This window comes from Betta splendens, chromosome 5 (genome assembly GCF_900634795.4).
Source record: "Betta splendens chromosome 5, fBetSpl5.4, whole genome shotgun sequence".
Classification (NCBI taxonomy): Eukaryota; Metazoa; Chordata; class Actinopteri; order Anabantiformes; family Osphronemidae; genus Betta; species Betta splendens.
Window position 1 is genome coordinate 19,324,229 of NC_040885.2, and position 20,342 is coordinate 19,344,570.

Consider the following 20,342-nt stretch of genomic DNA (forward strand, 5'->3'; position numbering starts at 1 on the left):
ATCGTCAGCAGGATGTGATTTTCTGCGCCTGTGGTCTGGTTTTGGTTTCGGTGCAGTGACTGGTTTGGCCGAAAGAGGAAACCGAGAGGCCACTAAACATGATCTGCTCCTGTCGCTGTTCACACACATGATGTGGGCTGTGAACATCTGTGCCTCACACACTGTGACCTGCTAAGCAGAGAGCAGACTAGGCTGTACGTATGGGTGAACGATGGGCCGGCTGCAGCTGCACAGGCCTTTAACATTAGGTCTTTAGCTGTTGTTCTGGAAGGAAAACAAATGAAAAGCAGACTGAAGTTCAGTAAAGATAAATATTCAAATTTTTACATCAGTTGCCAGAGGATGAACATGGCAACACTTAAATTTTCAAACACAGAACAATGAAGGAAACAATTAGAGAGGAAAATAAGGAAATGAGAAAAGACTGAAATAACAAACCAACAAATACTGTAATTACAACTTTTTCTGTTGGTTTGTGTTGGATGGAAAGACACACAATCAGCAAAGAAAGAACAGGATTAAAAATGAAAAGTTGGAAGATTTTAGTATCCCAGGTACTGAAGCAGTCATTATAAATGGCTTTGATTAATTAAGAGAAACACTTACATTAGTGTTATAATATTAGTTTTATTACTGTGTCGCTAAAATGCATAATAACGCTAACATGTAATAAAAGAAAGAAAGAAAAGATGTGTTCAGTGCTGCTCTAGTGCCCCAGTGTGGTCAGATTGTGTCACTACACCCAAACTCCTGCTCAGCTTTTTGTTGAGAACTCAGGTAAAACTTCGACAGTGTAAAACTCTGAATTTAAACTATTAACAATGACAAGTTACAATGGATGCAATATGTAAAATATTGATTATGTGCCGTGAATATAACAAAGGGTCTTTAGTTCACTATGAAAATGTTCAACTTGAACGCGATCACTGTTACTGTACGCCGTTTGACGTCACGTGTTTTGCCTTCGCGTTTCCGTCCACTATTTTGTCCCTCCGGGTTCATGTAGAGCCTTTTCCGGTACAGAAACGCAGCTGCTCTGTGTTAGTGGTTCTATCTGTGAAGGTCGCGAGCCAAACCAGTGAGTATTTCCTAAAATGCTACATTTTAAACTTTGGTATTGAATGTTGGGGCTACACTGTTGCCTCTTTATGAATCCCAATTTTTTGCAAATTTGCTTGAGTTCCCGCCTTTCTTTCTTGTGGCAGTTTAGTTATGTAGCATTTAGCTGAACCGAGTTAGCTAACGTTAGCATACTGTGCAGGCTTGTTCGATGTTAGCTAAATGCTAAGGCAGTCCTTTAGTTCGATTGTCGTAGTTTTAGGATTAGGCGTGCGGAAGCGGGGTTTTAACCTTAATGTTACAGATGAGAGAAACATGCAAAGCGGCGTCTTTAAAGGTCCGGTATGTAACGTTATGAATATTTGACCCTTAGCCTTATGAAATATGACCCATTAGACCTTTAATTTTTAATTTTAAACATTAGTTAATAAATAATGCGCATATGTTTGTGCGTCTGCGTGTTTGTTAGTTGCACTGTCAAATATCAGAACGCTTCATTAGACTCGTACAACGAGGTCACCTGGTAGATCGTGTCTACCTGACTTGGCAGCGGCGTCTCATGGCGACGCAGTTCCAGTGACAATTCCTATACCGTAATTCGGCGTCTTAAATTTAAAGGTTCGAAGGTACAATTCAACACGACAGCTGAAATCTGTCCTCATATGTACATAACTGTTATTCTAATGTGTTGTTTAATTTGATAAATTGCCTACCAATTATTCAGTGCTTAACAAAAACAAATCTTTGCTCATGTTTTGTATGTGGTGCTCGGAAATAGCCTGTGGTCTCGCTGGGTCTTTAGTGTCACGTCAGAAATCATAATGTTGATGACAAAGGTCTGACTCTGCAGGTGATCATAATGTCTCTGCCAAAACCTATGATGAGGGGGCTGTTGGCAAAGCGTACGAGGATTGTCCTGCCCATGGCCTTTGTTTCGTGTGGAGGACTTGCACTCTTTTACAAGGTGAGAATACCATACATGCTACGGCTTCGTTTCAGACAATTAGTGGATTTCTACCGATTCTACAGTTATAATGAAGTGCGGTAACAGCTTTCTCAAATGATGTACGTGTATATTGTAATGTATTTTCCGGTCACTTGCAATTAACCCACTTACATCTAATTTAATGGTTACATTAAAAGCTGCCTCTGATATTTTCCTCATCAACGTGCATGCTATCGTAATGTAATGGAGTGCATTCCCAAATGTGCTGAAAACTGAAATCACTCCTTTCACAAAGGGAAGTGCTTATTACAAAGCAGGTATAAATTTTCAGTGTTAATCATTCAAAGGGTTACTCTAAATCGGTGTATTTCTGTATATATTTCTGTATATTGAATAGGTTTACATGCTCACACACTGGTACTACACTAATTGACCTGCATGTGATTAGTATAAATTAATGTACTTATCCAGAAATCAATGTGAGTGAAAATTTTAGTGACTAACATGCGTCTTTTGATTCCCACAGTACGTAGTGGGAGAGCGCAGGAAACGTACCTACGCTGAGTTCTACAAAAATTACGACGCCACCAAAGACTTCAACGCCATGAGGGAAGCCGGTGTCTTTGACAGCGTGCAACCCTCTGGGAAGTAAACCCCCTGTGAGTGTGTTCATTGAAGCACAATAAACATTTAGATATTTTGAATATGAGATTTTGTTTTCCTGTATTATGAGCTACTGTCAAACAGCTAAGTTCTTGAGTTGAAAAGATTATCCTAGTGATTTTTTTGGGGGGGGGGCTCATCAGACAGAGGTCTTTTTAATGGTTTGTTCTGAATCCTAAGACACTGATGTATCAAAGATGACATGACATCAGGTGCCTAATTGCAGGTCTGAAATTGGAAATATTAATTTTTTGAGTTATAGCAACGCCTGGCTTTGCTATGCTTCTGTGTGTTTGAGAGGTTTAAACTCAGTGGTAAGGCCTTGTGCAGCACCTCTAGATATTAAAACAATAAGATACAATTGTGCTAAAGGATTCAGTGTTTTGTAGCATTTACAAGGTTATAGCTGAAATGAATAAAGTACTCAAAGTAAAACAGCAGAATTCTAAGGCAAATCATTGCACTCTAAATATTTAATAATTTCACCAAATATTCAGTGAAAAAGAACTTTTGTCCAATGTTTTTATTGTATTTTCTTTTTTCTAGCTCTTCTTTCCCTCCACTCATTCCTTTTCTGGAGATTCTGGAGAAGTTCCTTCATGCGCCCTTGGATCTATTGTTCTGAAAACATGAACACCTCTATGCTGTTATGTTAATCTAAAATAAACTTGTATTAATGTAAGACCTTGTGTGTTTATTTGACAAATGTAGTTTAATGAATCTGGTGTGTCAACATCATTTAGAGGAAATTTTGCGAAAAATGCAAGCACTATATTAACATTTAGAATTCAGGTGTCAAACTCTGTCTGCATCTTGGTTAAAGCAATGTTAATACATTTCATGTGGCATTTACATGGATGTCCTTGGCTGTTACCCATTTAATTACAAACTATGGGTTTAAAGAAGCAGAGTATGTTCAATATAACGTTCAAAAGCTGCTTCTGTGCATGTAAAGGTACTAAGTAACGGTTCCCTGGCAAACAAAGCTGAGAGTGGTGCTGTGAAAGAGACACACGCAGAAGTATCTTAAGTACGAGTGTGGATCGTTCCACATTATTGAATATAGTGTTGTCTTTAAGGTTGTCACATCAGGTGCAGATTAACCAAGAACAGTGACGTCTTCATTCGCGTGACTGGCTACGGATCTTCGGGTTCCTGATGCACTGCCTCGCGTGAGAGCGCCCCCTGCCGCCGCCGCACGGACCTGCAGCCTTTGTCTGCAGCCTTCCGGCCGTCGCTTCCGGGTTGTGTCACAGCGGCTGCCGAGCGGTTTGTCAAACAAGTTCAAAGTTGTCCGGAGCCGTGAGGAGGATGGTCCCGGAGGCCGTCGTGTGGAGCCAGTGCTTGGGCTGAAGCTGGTTCTGGTTTTGACAGGACGATGCGCGGACGTTGTGTTCTTGGCGGCGACCGAGCGGCGGCGGCGGCGGCCGTTACCGGGACGCTGCTGTGAAAGCGAAGCAGCGCGAGCCGTCGTCCCCGCTAGCTCCCGCTAGCCTGCGCCTGCTAGCCCAGTTAGCCACCAGCGTTTTCCGCTCGGAACCAGCCCCTTCGACCCCCAGACGAGTAAAATAGTCCGACGACATGGACAAAGTCCAGATGAGGAACCACCCTCGCAGGTGAGCGGAGCGACGCGTGGCGGCCTCTGCGTGCGCTGCTGCGGGCTGGGATTAGCTCAGCGCTCGGCCGTGGACCGGTTGGTACCGGACGGGTAGACGAGGTGTCACTAACGGGACACGCTCTTTAATGGTGGCTGTCACTGGTATTTTCCCGAGTAGTTGAATTTTAAACTTAAATGTCACCTTGAATAAAAGCTGCGCCTTATATATGTAAAAATACGCATCACTCATGTGAAGGACTCTTACATTCAGTTTACCTGTATTTGTCTCAAACATAGATCAGCCACTTTATTTGTGAAGATTTTCTATTTCTAGACTTTTTAAAGGAACTTATTTTCATATTTCAGGTATTTAAGAAAAAAGTAGAAATGCATGTGGCAAAGAATAAAATTCCAAGTTTGCTGGACTGTAAGTCTGGGCTTTGTCTAAGTCTGGATGGATGATGATCTGTTGAATAAACCCGCTCCTCTTATTGAATATAAGAGCTAAATGCACCTCATCCACCTAATCTGTGCTTAATCCACCATCAGAGCTGCAGTGATCCCGTTGAATTCCTTAGCTGTAAATGCTGATCTTTGTTTAGTCTCCGTAATCTCTCTAGGTTTGTTTGACCGACTCCGTCGTCAGGTGTGTTGGCTTTAAACCCATGCTGCTGCTGTTCTCAGGTGTGTTGGTTTTAAGCCCACGCTGCTGCTGGTCTCAGGTGTGTTGGTTTTAAGCCCACGCTGCTGCTGGTCTCAGGTGTGTTGGTTTTAAACCCATGCTGCTGTTCTCAGGTGTGTTGGTTTTAAGCCCACGCTGCTGCTGGTCTCAGGTGTGTTGGTTTTAAGCCCACGCTGCTGCTGTTCTCAGGTGTGTTGGTTTTAAACCCATGCTGCTATTCTTAGGTGTGTTGGTTTTAAGCCCACGCTGCTGCTGTTCTCAGGTGTGTTGGTTTTAAGCCCACGCTGCTGTTGTTCTCAGGTGTGTTGGTTTTAAGCCCATGCTGCTGTTCTCAGGTGTGTTGGTTTTAAGCCCATGCTGCTGTTCTCAGGTGTGTTGGTTTAAACCCACGCTGCTGCTGTTCTCAGGTGTGTTGGTTTTAAGCCCACGCTGCTGGTCTCAGGTGTGTTGGTTTTAAACCCATGCTGCTGTTCTCAGGTGTGTTGGTTTTAAACCCATGCTGCTGTTCTCAGGTGTGTTGGTTTTAAGCCCACGCTGCTGTTGTTCTCAGGTGTGTTGGTTTTAAGCCCATGCTGCTGTTCTCAGGTGTGTTGGTTTTAAGCCCATGCTGCTGTTCTCAGGTGTGTTGGTTTTAAGCCCACGCTGCTGCTGGTCTCAGGTGTGTTGGTTTAAACCCATGCTGCTGTTCTCAGGTGTGGATAGAAGAGCTGGTTGTCAGTCTGGCTCCTCTGATGGGGTCATAAACCAGCAGCAGCACCAGTTAAATCATGTCAGATGTCTAAAGCAGCCAACGTGATTCACGCCTCCAGTTATAAATGCCTGCAGTTTAAGTTGGTCCAGTATGGTCTAATCATAGACACTAGAAAGGGTCACATTAAATAAATGAGGTTACGCAGTAGTTGTTTCCTGAGTTGGGAAACCCCCATGAATGACAAGATATTCGTTAGGGGCCTGACACGTTTTAATCACTGAACTGCAGCCTTCTCCTTCATTAGGGTCAATAAACTGTTACCAAACATTTCCCCATTTTACCTCATGTCAACTTATTTATTTGTCTGTATTTTCAATTCTACAAATGTCTTTAATAAATAGTTATAAATAAGACTATTTAGAAGGTAAATTTTGGGGAAATCTTAACCACGAATGATAATTCAGCTTATAGATCTTTCAATAGATGCATCGAGCGTTTCATTTACAAAGAGGACGTGCTGTTAATTATTTAGTTAAATGGTCTGTGCGTGTGTTGAATGACGGCAGGAACTGAGGAGTTCCTACTGATGTCAGTAAAACATTATCAGCGCTCCAGCTCGGTTTCCTCATGAAGCTAATGTAATAGTGGAGTTCACACATGACAGGAACCGTTCAAACTGCAGTTTTATAAAATGGCTACAAATATGTTTAAAGCGTAATAAGCAGTCAGTGTTAAGAAAACTGGTTTTATAGAGCAGCGAATGGGTAAACACACTAAGTGACCCAAACAGGATTTGTGAAGAAATGAGAGAACTGCTGTTGTTATTATTTCATCCTGAGAGCAATGCTTTGAATCAGGTAGCGCTCAGTGTAGGAGTCAGATCAGCAGCACCGGAACCGATCACCAACAGCAGGTCTGAACCACAGCGGAAGGAAAAGTGGATTCAGTAGAGTCACGTTTGTTTTTTTCACTGCGTTTCAGCCGCGTGTGTTGGTTGAAGACTCCAGATCACGGCTCCTTCTCTTGCCTGTGGCTCGGCCTGTGCTGGTTTACAGGTGTCTCCAGACGCTGCAGTTTGCAGATGAAGATCGTGTTTCACATACTAAAAATGCAGCTGGAGCCGTTGGACCAGTTTGTTTCAGACCTTTCCTGACTTTGAGAAATGTTTAGATGCTGACTTTCCTGTTGTGACCTGGTAGCTCAGCTGCTGCTGCTACAGATGTTGCCAGATATTTTAATATCAGCAGGAAACGTGTTTTTAATTCAGTGGTGACACGGAGCTGGACGTGTTTTCGTGAGCTTCACGGCTGGTGCAGCGAGCGTCCTCGTCCTGGGTTACCTCACACTAAATGAATCATGGTTTTTAGGCTTCAGTCAAAGCCAAATGTGTGTGTTTGCATGTGCTCTCAGTCAGAGTCCAGTCAGGTGGATGCTTTGACTGTACAAAACATGACATTCAGTGTCCAGCTTCACAGACGCTATCCGGCCAAGCCACAACAGCCTCCAGCGTTTTTACATTATTATTTGTCCTTTTTCAAAGTTGCTTTAAATATGGTCTAAAAGCATGAGATCACAGAGCTCACACAGATTCAACCAAAAATAGGAAAGTGGAGCAGCAGTTACCTCTTTGATCTGGAATGGACTTAATTTGATATTTCCTGCTTTCTTCCTGTCATGAGCCTAACAATAGCTCGTCACATGTCTAGATCTATTCTAGTTTGTTTACTGAGACTGTTTCTTATCAACATCTGCTGAGGTTCAGGACAGTGGAAAATAAAAACGGGCCGTAACAGCTCGGCTCAGAGCCGTATTCTGTTTACTCCATCAGAGGCTGAATTAAATCTATAAACATTTAATTTATGATGTTTTTAAACATATTACTATGAATATAATACATCATATTGTGAATTGCTTGTCCTCTTTTGAAGCTTTAAGGCCGTGACACACATCAGAACACCGCAGGTGACTCGACTAACAGCTGTCAGCTCACATCACTGTCGTTTCATGCTGGTGAAGGCGGCTTCTCTGTCATTGCAGGCAGCTGAAGAAGCTGAGCGAGGACAGTCTCACCAAGCAGCCGGAGGAGGTGTTTGACGTCCTGGAGAAGCTGGGTGAAGGGTGAGTCCCAGCCTCTCAGTGGGCTCTTTTTCTTACCGTCCTTGTCTCGTCAGCCATGTTGAACCTCCTCCTCACCATTCAACCTCGCCTCTTCATATCCTGTGTCTAAACACACTTCCTGTTCTGTGTTTGTGTGTGACGGCTGATGCTGACTAACTTTCAGTGCATCGCTTTTTCCTGCGCTGACGTTACTGACTCAAATATTTACCCCAGCTCTGTTAAAATGTTTCTGATGAGCACTTGAACATTTTTTTGGCTTTTGTGAGTGAAGTGACAGATGTTGCCAGCTGATAACTTCTAGTTCCTCAAAGAGCCGAACACTGCAGCATACAGTGCTAACATTGACGTAGACAGTGGCTCTGCTGTACATGTATAGTAGACAAGTCTATGTCTGGAAAATTAGGTTTTGGAACATTTGAAACATTAATACTTCTCCAGTTGCTAACAGAAGATCCTGATCTTTCATGTCATGTGAATTTGAATCAGCCTTTATCTGCTCACCACCATAATGTTTCCCATTTGCCTTCCCGTGCCTTTGAAACAGGTTGCACAAGCAATGATACGTTCAAAGGAGAGGTTCGTGCAGGTCGCCCTGCCACTCTTATCAGAAGCTAAGGAACCCTGCAGGCTCTCTGACCACTCAGCTACTGGATTCTCTCGCCCTCTGCTGTGATGTGGCCACGTTAATGACCTCTCTCTGTGTCTCTGCAGGTCGTACGGCTGTGTCTTCAAAGCTCATTACAAAGAGACGGGAGAGATTGTAGCAATCAAACAGGTCCCAGTGGAGTCGGACCTTCAGGAGATCATCAAAGAAATCTCCATCATGCAGCAGTGCAACAGGTACCGGTGTCTGATGCTTATCCAGTAGCAGCGTCTGTGACATGTCACTGTGACCCATTTACTGCAGAGGTGGTTGATAAACTGTAATTTACACCAAACCCTCTACTGAGCTCAGTGAACAGAGCTTCTGTGTTTTTCCTAGTCCTTTGTTTAACTGATGCTTTTGAAGCAAGCTTTATTGGGTAGGTACAATAAATATAAATTAATAAGAAACTTTCTTTTGCTCTGATACTTATTTGGGAGAATTCCCCATAAACCAACACGCCTCCAAGCTGAGAGATTGTTCTCACAGAAGCCTCCAGGGGATTCAAAGCAACTCATTTGTTCCTGGTGAACGCTCACATTAAGTCACAATCACCCACACCATGTATTAAATTAGCATCATGTAAGAAACAAAGGAAAACAATGACTAAAGTCATCCTAAGTCACTAAATCGAGGTGGTCGTGAGAAAAAAGGGTCTCAGCTCATAAGCTTTGTGCCGTCAGAGCCTAATCTGACAGTTTGACTTCAGGCCAGCTGTGTAGTTCACTGTGTGCTGGAGTCTTGGTGATGGAAACGTGCTCTGACCGTGACGTCTGTGTGCTCAGCCCTCATGTGGTGCGCTACTATGGCAGCTACTTCAAAAACAGCGACCTGTGGATCGTCATGGAGTACTGTGGAGCCGGATCGGTGTCTGACATCATCCGGATACGCAACAAGACGGTAACACACGTGGTGGTGAACCAGCAGTTCTACTCCATGCGAGACTGGAACAGTAACTACAGCTGTCTGTCTGTGTCCGTCAGCTGACGGAGGACGAGATCGCCACCATCCTGCAGTCGACACTCAAAGGTCTGGAGTATCTTCACTTCATGAGGAAAATCCACAGAGACATCAAAGCAGGCAACATCCTGCTGAACACAGAGGGTCAGGCCAAACTGGCCGACTTTGGAGTTGCCGGGCAGCTCACAGTAGGTTCCCTAATGACGGCTAACCATCACTGTGTGTGGACTAAAGGCCGTGTCCTTTTCATTCAGGCTCTCATATACTCTCTGCCACCTTCCTGAACGTTTTCTCTGTCACGCCAGGACACCATGGCAAAGCGGAACACCGTCATCGGCACGCCGTTCTGGATGGCGCCGGAGGTCATTCAGGAGATCGGCTACAACTGCGTCGCCGACATCTGGTCGCTGGGGATAACGGCGATAGAGATGGCTGAGGGGAAGCCGCCGTACGCCGACATTCACCCCATGAGGGTGAGCGCTCCCCCTGTGTGCCTGTACGTCACCCAGTGTTTGACTGGGAGAGTTTACAGTGGGCTTTGTCTTCTAGGCCATCTTCATGATTCCCACCAACCCCCCTCCGACGTTTAGGAACCCAGATCTGTGGTCACCAGATTTTCCAGACTTTGTCAGCCAGTGTTTGGTGAAAAACCCAGAAAACAGGGCGACTGCCACACAGTTGTTACAGGTGACGCTGCCTCAGAGGCTCTCCACTGACGCAGCGTTCGTCAGTCTTGATAACCATAACAGTGTATGTGTGTTACTCATTCATCTTCAATTCCTGCAGCATCCATTTATTAGGTCAGCTAAGCCCAATTCCATCCTCAAAGCGCTGATCACAGACGCTATGGAGATCAAAATGAAGAAACTGGAGGCTGAACAGCGAGAGCAGGACGCAGAAGATGACGACAACTCGGTAACGACTAATCATAAAATACAGAAGTGAAGAAATCATTTGCTCTGCAGACGTGGAGAAATGAGCTTCAATAATAATGCATTAATTCATTAATATGCATGATGCATATGAGCTGCATCTACAGGAGAGTGTCTGGCTTCACCGTGCGTCTGTGTGTTTCAGGATGAGGATGAGGTCGACCAGGGGACGATGGTGCGAGCTGGAACCGGCGACTCAGGAACCGTCAGGGCTGCTGGTTCTTTAGCAAGTTCCCTCAGTGGTACGGCACGGACCATGATCGAGTACGACGACACGGGGACCATGCAGTCCAGGCTGGGCACCATGGTCATCAACAGCGATGACGAGGACGAAGAGGAGGCCGGCACAATGAAAAGTAAGAGCGTTTCTGTGAACCAGCCACAAACTGGACGTGTTGAACTTGGACTAGTCTGAATGTCACTGTGTGGAGTCGAGCGTCTACGTGTGTGGGACAGCTCACATTTGATGAGAAATCCACTTCCAGTTTACCGCAGAATGTGGAACCTGCACATGAGGAACACACTGACACCTTTTAAAGCATTCACTGTGGCGAGGCGGGCTCAATATGGCTGGATGCTTCTCCTTCACGGCTTCCATGTATGAGCAGTGACACGTTACATGTTTGTATGTAACAGAGCAGGGCAACATGGACATAAATCAGAAAAGTGAAGGACTTTTGTTCAGAAGAGTCTGAGTGGCCGCTGCTGCGTGTTTCCATGTGCAGCTGCTGTTTCCTCCACTAGGAGGCGCAGCATGACCACAGATCCTACTGAGGTTCCCCGGCTCCTGTCTTTGGGTCTGGCACTGGGTTTGATGGTGTGTTGGCTTCTTAAACGTGTTCCAGGGTGAGAAATGAAAGAATCACTTCACAGAGACTGAAGGACTCATTGTAAAAAGCAAAGAAACTGCTCAATGTTAGTTGGGTGTGAAGTGTTGTTTTTGTGGATTTTAGTTTTTTCTGTTAACTGAAATGTGGACAAACCGATAGTTACCAGTGCCTGTTTAACACAAAGACAGCATTGATGTCACACATCTGGGATTAACTGACTTAATTACTGGGTTTTATGTTTTACCCGATGGGTGCGACTCCAACATTACTAACCTTCCTTCAATAAGGAATGTGACTGGGATGTTTAATGGCTTCTCACTGACACAAGTGTGTTATCAAAGCTGAAAGCAGCTCAGGTCTAAAGATCCAGTGGGCAGAAAGCTGTGTCGATGATAAACTAACTTCACGTCACATGAAGTTATTGTAGTTCAGCGACGACGTGACGGTGCTGCGTCAAAGTGTTGGAGCCTTTTCTCTTATTGCAGTGTGGGAGTTGTGGCGTTGGACGCGTGAGGTGCTGGTGGACGGAGGCTGAATGGGAGCTGGAGCGTGTTGGTTAGCGTTGGCAGGTGGAGGCTTCGTGTGTTTGTTTTACACTGCAGAGAATTAGGCCCAAGGAGACGCTGCAGCTCTGAGCGTGGACGTGGGACCGATGCTCAGCTCTGTGCAGGTTTATGTCACAGCGTTACAAACCTGCAAGTCCTCTCCTGAGGTTTGAGCTGAAGACAACGTTTGAATGGTGATGGGGTCATTCCTCTAAAGGTCTGAACCTCAGCGTCGCCTTTTCCTCGTGTCTCCAGCATTCACTGAGTTGCGGCTCAGACGCTGCTCTCCCGTCTCAGTCCCTGAACGGCACTGCTCCTATAACACTTCCTACATTAAGATAAAACTGTTACAAACAGCATCAGATCCAGCGTTGGGTCTAAATGTGTGGCCTCATTCATTCACAGTCAAGCAGCTACTTCAGACAGGCCAGGATCATTTTAACCACATCATAAAACTGAAAAATCATTATTTTACTAAATATTCTGACCTATGATATATTAACATTTGAAACCAGAGCATCTGACCAATGCTGACTGATCTGTATCTATCACGGTATCAGCCCTTCTGTCTGAACAAACAACCACAGAGGCCTGTAACAGATCCCCCTCTCTGCCTCCTGCCTGATGCTCTGCTATTGCGTTAGCATGGATCCACTGCTGCTAGTTTAAAGTGCATTAACACAGGAACATTTAAGCTTTAATGACATTAGTAGCCCAGTAACTTTGAGCTGAGTGTTTGTGTGCGTGTGTGTCTTTGTTGGGGTCTTTTAGAGCTGGATGAGTGTCGCAGTCTAATGGCCCCTCAGGGTCCAGAGGAGGTATTAGCTCAGGTATTGATCCCTGGTAATGGTGCTGAATAATAAACAGCCTTTTAATTCATAGCGATAAGCCACTAACCCGAGTCACTAGAGGGGGTGTTCATCCCTCATTTACTGTTTACCCAAAGCAACAGGCAGGAGAGCAGCATGGCTGGATGGAATGCTGCGTGAATACCAGCTAAAGGAAGGATCTGGTTGGTTTCATTTAGAGCGTGAGGAGATGTGATGTCAGTAGACCTGGACGAAGCTGTTCACAGCTGTGGAGTAGCTGTTCTGTAGAGTCAACGCTGTGAACGTGATGCCACGAACGGCATGAGCGGCTGCCAGGCGCGTTGGAAAACAGCCTCCTAAAAGCTGATGTAAGTGCTTCACTTCAGGTTTCCAGTCCCAGGAGGACACGCTCAGCGCCGTGCAGGAAGTGAAGCAGCAGCCTCCGCTCCTGTAGTGCAGATGTGGAGCTTCGTGGCCACGTGAGGCTCAGAGAGCTCAGATGTGTGGCTCCAGCTCCGCTTTCACGTATCTTCCACTGTTTCTACGCAGCTGACGGACGCTGTTTGTTCAGCGCTCTCTGATTTGGCAAATCCAGCAAAATGCAGCGTTCTTTGAAATAACAGAAAACATTTCTATCAGCCGACGTTCCAGCGCGTCGTCTCAGGTCGTCAGTTCAGGTATTTTTAGGAGTTACACAGAAAATGACATGAAACGACAGCGACGAGCTCAGTCAGTTGGTTATTTATGGTTCTGAGAACAGTCTCAACCTGCACGTGGTCGGGACCATTAGGGGGATTATTTCAGTAGATGAATTATTTAAGCAGAGTTTCCCATCGTTCAATGTTCAGATGTGAGTTGGGCTATAAATATATTTACATAAACACTTGTATCGTGACCTGGTCAGACGGACACAGCTCTGACAGGTCTCTGGTTAAACCCAGCTGCAGCTGTGGTGGGATTAATGGTTCCACTGGTCCAAACAGAAAACAAAATGATGAGCTTGTCACACACTAAAGGCAAACTCCTTTTTATGACTCGTCTCTTTATCATTAGTATCTCATGTCTTCTTGTGTCTCGGGTTTCACAGTGAGGCAGCTGCTCTAAACCTTTCAGCGTCTGGACAGTGAAGCAATTTAATGTTCTGATTAATGACCCGACTGCAGCTACATGGTTCCAGTGATTCAGATCTGAGCTCTGCCTCTCTGTCCATCGCCTCGTCAGTGAGAATGATTTCTCCAGTGAGGCTGATCATGACCGAGCTGCTTCAGCAGCGTAGGTTTGAGGCCCTGCTCCTCGTCTCCGTCTCCTCCCCACACGTTTACATCTGGAGCTGGATGTGGCAGATCTGTTGCACCGCTCTGACTTATTTAAGGGGTTTGTGATGGAGGCTTTTAAACATTTACATGAGCTTCATTAAATTTGGACAAGTTCGATGTCCAGTCAGTTTTTTGGTTTAAACATTCTGCTTTTCAGCGGCGCCTGAAGCTGAAACCTAAAGTAAAAAGTCGTGTTTGTTTCGTGCGTTGGTGCATTTATACATTCAGAGTCAAGCTCTCAGTCGTGTTGTGGTCACGTTGGTTTCAAGAAGAAAACTCGTCAACTTTCCTCCTTTCTGAATCTTCTCGTTTCTTTGCCATAAGCCTTGTTTCCAGACGTGTTACACGGATAATTCCATTAATCATCAGAGTAATTGAAAACACGATGTGAAACGTGAACGTGCCGTCGTGTAGGAACGGCTCATTGGCTGCTTCCTCCACGTGGGGTTGTCACGGCAACAACAAAGTTTCAAGGAATGGAAACGTGTGGAAGGTCTTTGACCCATGAGATAATTGCTGGAGTTACCAACGACACCACATACAAACAAGAGACTTGCGATCCTGGATATTTATGGCTCTGACCTTCCTTCATCTGATTAACACAGACCACGAGCTCCTCCCCGCTCATAACCGCCATAAACTACAGAGTGAATCTGAGTCCTGACTGATCTGAGAACAGCGGTCAGACGCCGTTTCTGCTCCAGACGGCGGTTTTAGTCGAGCTCAGTAACAAATAGCTTTCAGTGCTGTTTACAGATGTGTGTGGAGGAGAGGCTTCTGTTGTAGACGCCTCCGTTTGAGGTCCCTTTGCCTCCACCGTCACTGGGACACAGCGTAAGTGCTGCCTGGCGTGGACTCAGACGGGTGGATGTGGATGTGGAGGTGGAGGCAGCTGACACGCCCACAGCGCGCGGCGCTGAGGCTCAGCCCGGTGCAGAGGAACCAGACACAGATGAGCATCTACTGATCCTCTGAGCTGGAGCTCATGGACGCTCGAAGCCGAGACCAGTTCAGACAAAGTGTAATTACTCCCACATCCCCAAAGCTGCCTTAGATTTCTCATCCTTTTTAATTGCTGACTGTTTTGTTGCTAATGAATTCCTTGTGTCAGGTCTGTGATACTTGGTTAATCGTGTTTGGTAATTGTTGAATAATTATAGTTTCTAATGATGTTGATTTGTTTTATTGTTCACTAGAGTTTTGGTTTAACTGTGGGATCTTTCTGTTCTTCATGGTTTGTTCATCTGGGTCTCTTCATGTTACTCTAAATACTGATCAGCCGGAGTCACAGTTTCTGTGTTTGAGCAGGAGATACACAGACGGGAGCTAAAGAACACAGTGAAGTTTGGAGCAGCATCAAACGTATCGCTTCACATAAAATATACTTAAAGTTTGTCAATAGATTTACTTGACAAAAGCACTGTGGTGTTTAATTCAGTCGTAGAAGTGACAATTCAACTCCCTGTTCATCCGAGTCACCTGTGCTGCTGCTCCACAGCTTTTATCTGAAGCAGTAATTAGCAGGCACGAACTGCAAACAGTGGTGTTTGCTGTGTTTCACTGTAAACACAGGACCCTTCGTACTTGATTTCCATGTGCCACTAACAAGCGTTGATCCTCGTGTCCAGGGAGAGATGAGACGGAGACCATGCAGCCGGCCAAGCCGTCCTTCCTCGAGTACTTTGAGCAGAAAGAGAAGGAGGCCAACGTTTACAACGACGGAGGAGGAAACAACGCCGACAACCGCAAGCTGCCGCCCGACGGAGACCTGGAAGTGGTGAGTTTGAAGCCGTGCAGCCGCGCCGTGCTCGAGGGTTCGACGCCCAGCTTTTCTGATGGACTCGGGTCACGTCAGGTTGCACCGTGCAGCTACTGACCTCAGACCAGCTCCTGAGTCTGCTAGGCCTTGGAACTGCAGCCTGTCTGTCCCACAGATGCTCACATTGGTGGTTTCCTGATACGTGGTCTGTCATCAGCGAGAAGCAAAGCGCGTCTTACAGCAGAAACCTTCTGCAGACTTGTTCTAGAGGAAACGCGGAGCGAGAGTTGAGGACGCGCCTGAATACGTTAATGCCGTGAATCTTGATCTGGTCTCTGTCTGTTTACACCAGCAGATGACGACGCTGCTGCTGTCCTCGTTCAGACTCGAGGCCGTGTGGCTTATTTAGTCTGAAGCAGTGAGAATTAAACCAAACAGACTTTACCCGACGGCACCGATCCTCTGGGGATTTATTCTGCCATTACACTTGCAAATGTGCGGATAAGAGGCTCATTTATCGGGAGCTCTCGGAGACGTGGCGGCGGCTTGTTGACAGCTTCACGCTGACGCCGTTTAATTTTAGATCTGTCTTCTCAGATATTCCTGTATTTCGCCACCAGATGTTCTTTAATGTACGTATTCAGGACGATCGTCTCGTCTTTGTCTGAGCGGCGACGTCTTTAGGGCTTTGGAGCTTAATGTTAACATTAAGGTCAGTTCCTCCATCACCAGTTCAGTGATGCAACAAAGCAGCATGGATGGAGGGAAGGTGAGGCCGTGCATTTTTCATGAGCCGCAGCCGCTCCGTCCTGCTCTCACCTCTTTTATCCTGCTTTTGTTGGAGTCTCTGCCTCCGTTCTCATCATTAACCATGCGTGAGATGCTGTGGTTCACCGTGATGCTGTTTCTTTCAGTTCTTGGATGTGGAACTCGCGTTCTGGGAGAAATGAGGAAATCCTTGTTTTTTCAGTTTTCCTCTTAAATGTTTGTTGAGTGGGAGCACGAGAGCTCGGCTGCTGGTCACGAGCTGAATGTTTCATGACCGTTTGCTTGGTTTAGTAGCTGCTAGAAGCAAGGAAGCACGAGGGAAAAGGTTAACGCCTTGTTTCCTTTCAAAATAAAAACCAATAAACTAGAAACACGCATCAGGATAATCAGTAATAATCATTTGCATCACGTTTCTTCCTATCGATTTAGTTTTATATATTTTATGTCAGTTGAGTAGATTGCTATTAAAGTATTTTGTTTGTTGTGTTGTTTGGGCATTGATCGACCTTTCTGAACACTTGGAGGTTCTGTCTCCCGTGACCTTGGTGGAGTCCAGACCTAGGACCTCTCTCTGTCTCGTGGACCAGGACGCTGATGTTATTTTAGCTCCATTGATTGTGGGTAATAAATAGCCTGGACGCGAAGCGCTGCTGGTAAAGGCTGAGAGGAGAGTCCCCCGAGAGGAGCTGGAGCAGGCGGCAGGTTGCGATCTGGGGGATGGAGCCTTTGAGCGCGGCTTCGTTACCGCAGCTCTGCTCAGACACTTTTAGCCTGTGGTAACGATCCGCATCTGTTACTGGGCCTGATACGGCGAGTCCAGAGGCTGGTACCTTCCAGCCTCTTACGCTGCTGCTAATGATTCCGTCTTGATGATACTTATTTTGCCTTTGAATCCAAACCTTTGAGCCTTGAGCTCTGGGTCACAGATCCGCCTGTTGTTTCTGCAGGTGAGCACGTGGTCGGCGGAGGAGCTGCGGCTCCGTCTGGCCTCTCTGGACCCTCAGATGGAGCAGGAGATCGAGGAGATCCGTCAGCGCTACCAGGCCAAGAGGCAGCCCATCCTCGACGCCATCGACGCCAAGAGGCGGCGCCAGCAGAACTTCTGAGAGACGAGGGTTTGTTTTCCTCTGCAGCCGCCGCGAAAACTGTGAAAACCTGGCTGCAAACTTCAAACGGCTGAATTCCAACCTGACGTCAGAACTTCTGAAGTTTGACATGATTGACATTTGTTGCGTATTTGGTTCGACATCATGTTTCTTTGATTGATTTTTACATTTCTGGTACAAGACATGAAGCAGCTGTTTCCTGGTTCACGCTGGGAGTCGACGCCTCCAAGGATGTGGTACATTTGACCTGCTGACTCATGGTACTGCTCAGTCCGTCCCTGCTGCTGGTTCTGGATCTAGAAACAAATTATATGCATCCAGGAGGCTCCAGCTGTGGGTTTGGTTGTTTCCTCACTCACCTCGTCTTATTCTGAGAAGATTCATGTTTCTATTTCTTATTTTCTACCACTGTGACTCCTCGCGTGTTAATTCTGCTAATTATCAGCCCTGTTAGTTAAAATTGGAAATCAATTGTCTCTCCACAATATCAGACCAATTTTCTTGTCGCCTTAACCCAAAAAGACACTTCCCACAGTTCTGCTTCATTATGCGTCAGACAAAGTGCACAGAGGCAGAAAGTGGAGCTTTGTCAGTGAAGACGCTGGTGAAAAAACACATTACAGCCGAGTTTTATCATAATCTGCGTCCATCGCGTGAACGCAATCTGATCATTGAACAAACTGAGAACAAACCAGTTACAAACCGTTTCCTACAGGATTCGTCTGTTTCAGTCTCTCAGATGTTTTGTTTCTTCATTATCAGGATCATTCGGGTTTTGTTCTCGTCTAATGTCTGAGCTGAATCACTGGACCTGAGACGCATCGTGTCTCTGGCCAAGACAGAACCGAGCCATGAGAACTAGCCTCTGAGTTCAGAATCACTGGACCCAGTGTGACCTTCAGTCATGTTTTAACGGATGGAGACACTCTCCACCTGCTGCACCTGTTACAGCTGACTCTGTAGTTTAGTTCTTTCATGTCTGTGGCGCATGTTTAATTTCATAGGTTCCTTTTAGTTTCTGGGTTTAGGTTCGACTCCTACATTCCTGTGAGCGATGAGTGGATAAAACAGGAGAAAGGAGGACGAGCTGGAATGAACGCGAGCTTCTCAGGTCTAAAACTCCTCAGGGTGGAGGAGGGCGACGGTTCGAATCCCTGCCTCCGTCGTGTCTCTGTATTGTTGAGTCAGTTATGACATCAGATGCTGAGACGAAACCTCCAGATTCTCTGTTTACAGGATGTTTATTCATCTTTAGTTACAAACGAAGCACAAGGATGTTTCATGTATTGCTCTTTTTGAGGCTCTGCTGTTTTTTTTGGTTGACCTGAATAAAAAGAGTGGTTTCGTTTAATGACGCCATGAAAAAAAGGGAAATATGGCAAAACTAATCTTTTTAGGTAAAAAAAAAGTCGTAATCACTGGATATTGTTTGGAGACTATAAGTGAACGTGCTGATTCACAGGTTTGCGCCGTGGTTCTGGTGTAAACGGAACCGGCGGCTGATGAAACAAACCTCGTCACTGTCTCTGCTGCTTGGTTTGGCGTTGGCTCGTCATCAGAGGATCCCTGATTTAATTTATTTACTGACAGCAAGTGATGCCTTCAGGCGCTCATCAGTTTATTCAACCAGTTACAACCTGTGAATCCTGAAGCTGAGACTGGATTCATTATTTTGCTCAAGTGTTTCTATGCTTCACTGTTTAATTTATTCGTCTTCCTCTGGTTTTAGTTTCTACTTTTTCTAGTCGTACTTCAGCCGCTGACGTCTAATACATCCTCAGACATTTCCACTGCAAATGTTCAGCTCATCGTTGGCTTCTGTATTAAACTGTGATGTTGCTCGAGTTCTTTCTCAGAAGCTTTATTTTTTTACACATCTGCTGGAAAATGCTGTTGTTTTGCACACTGATGTTTGTAAAGTCTATATCTGCCTTAAATATGCAGTGGAAGTTGTTTTGCTTGTCTAATAAAGAAACAAATGAACATTAACAAGTGTCTGTTTGTGCGTTGATGATCTGATGATGCATTTTACTGGACTTGTTCCTCCAGCACTTCCAGCGGTGGAGTGGTTCCTGTATCAGACTGCGCTCGCTGTCACTTAGACTTCCTGTAAAACGTCTCCTGTCCCATCGGATCCATCATTTCAGGCTCGTTGCTGTTCCAACTGAAGGGTTCTGTGCCAAAATAGCAGAGATGAATTTTTAATCTGTCGACCAGCGTGATCTGTCCTCGCTGCAGCTGCGCCTTCACAAACTAAACAAAGGCAAAGCTGCATTTTTCTGCTGATGGCTTTTTTTTTAGAGAAGGTTTAGTGTAATATTTAATCCATGCCAGTTATTTATTCAGGACCCTTGAAAGCAACTCTATAAATACTCGCATAGTAACAAAGTCTTTTAGAGTCTAATGCAAGCTTCACCTGGTGCATCGAGAACTAAAAAGTTTTATGTGAGCGGGTTTTAAATGCATTAGAACCCTCTGACCTCTGACCTGCCTACAAGCACAAACTCTGACGCTCCTTCCCCTTTTTTGCAGCCGCGTCAGTTTGAAGCTCATTGGACGCAGCTGTTAATCTTCCCTCGTGCTGCAGGAGGCAGATGTGGAGCAGACGAGGTCCTGGCTGCTCGTAGCTTCTAGAGGATCAGTCTATTTGCTCATTATGAACATGTAAAGTCGTTCAGTCCTAATTTGCCAATTGCCTCCTGCACATCAGTCACACACACGATGCAGCAGCTGGATGCGAGTGGTTATTCATTAATGATGCTGTGGGCACATTGTGGTTCCTGCTTCGGCCTCCAAGTGTTTAACGCAGATGAACAAGAAACTCGACTTTGGACTTATAACGGAAAAAAGGCTTTAGAGACAAGAGGCCGAACCACAGCACAAACTCCTCAAAAGGAGAGAGAGAGAGCGAGAGAGAT

General features: G+C 45.5%; 2 protein-coding genes across 2 annotated transcripts; both read left to right on the plus strand.

Moving 5' to 3' along the window:
* The first annotated feature begins 944 nt into the window (after positions 1-944).
* LOC114855691 (cytochrome c oxidase subunit 6C-1) lies at positions 945-3,350 on the plus strand. The gene is made up of 4 exons (XM_029151054.2): positions 945-1,078; positions 1,910-2,023; positions 2,532-2,664; positions 3,215-3,350. Exons 2-3 carry the CDS (start codon positions 1,919-1,921, stop codon positions 2,655-2,657), a joined length of 231 nt encoding a protein of 76 aa, XP_029006887.1. The 5' UTR covers positions 945-1,078; positions 1,910-1,918; the 3' UTR covers positions 2,658-2,664; positions 3,215-3,350.
* Positions 3,351-3,496: 146 nt separating this feature from the next.
* LOC114855703 (serine/threonine-protein kinase 4-like) lies at positions 3,497-19,416 on the plus strand. Its single transcript, XM_029151074.3, has 11 exons — positions 3,497-4,284; positions 7,676-7,756; positions 8,468-8,596; positions 9,185-9,299; positions 9,383-9,547; positions 9,665-9,832; positions 9,909-10,046; positions 10,146-10,274; positions 10,437-10,647; positions 15,420-15,568; positions 17,266-19,416. The coding sequence occupies exons 1-11, from the start codon at positions 4,250-4,252 to the stop codon at positions 17,422-17,424; spliced, it is 1,479 nt and encodes a 492-aa protein (XP_029006907.1). The 5' UTR covers positions 3,497-4,249; the 3' UTR covers positions 17,425-19,416.
* Positions 19,417-20,342: the final 926 nt, after the last annotated feature.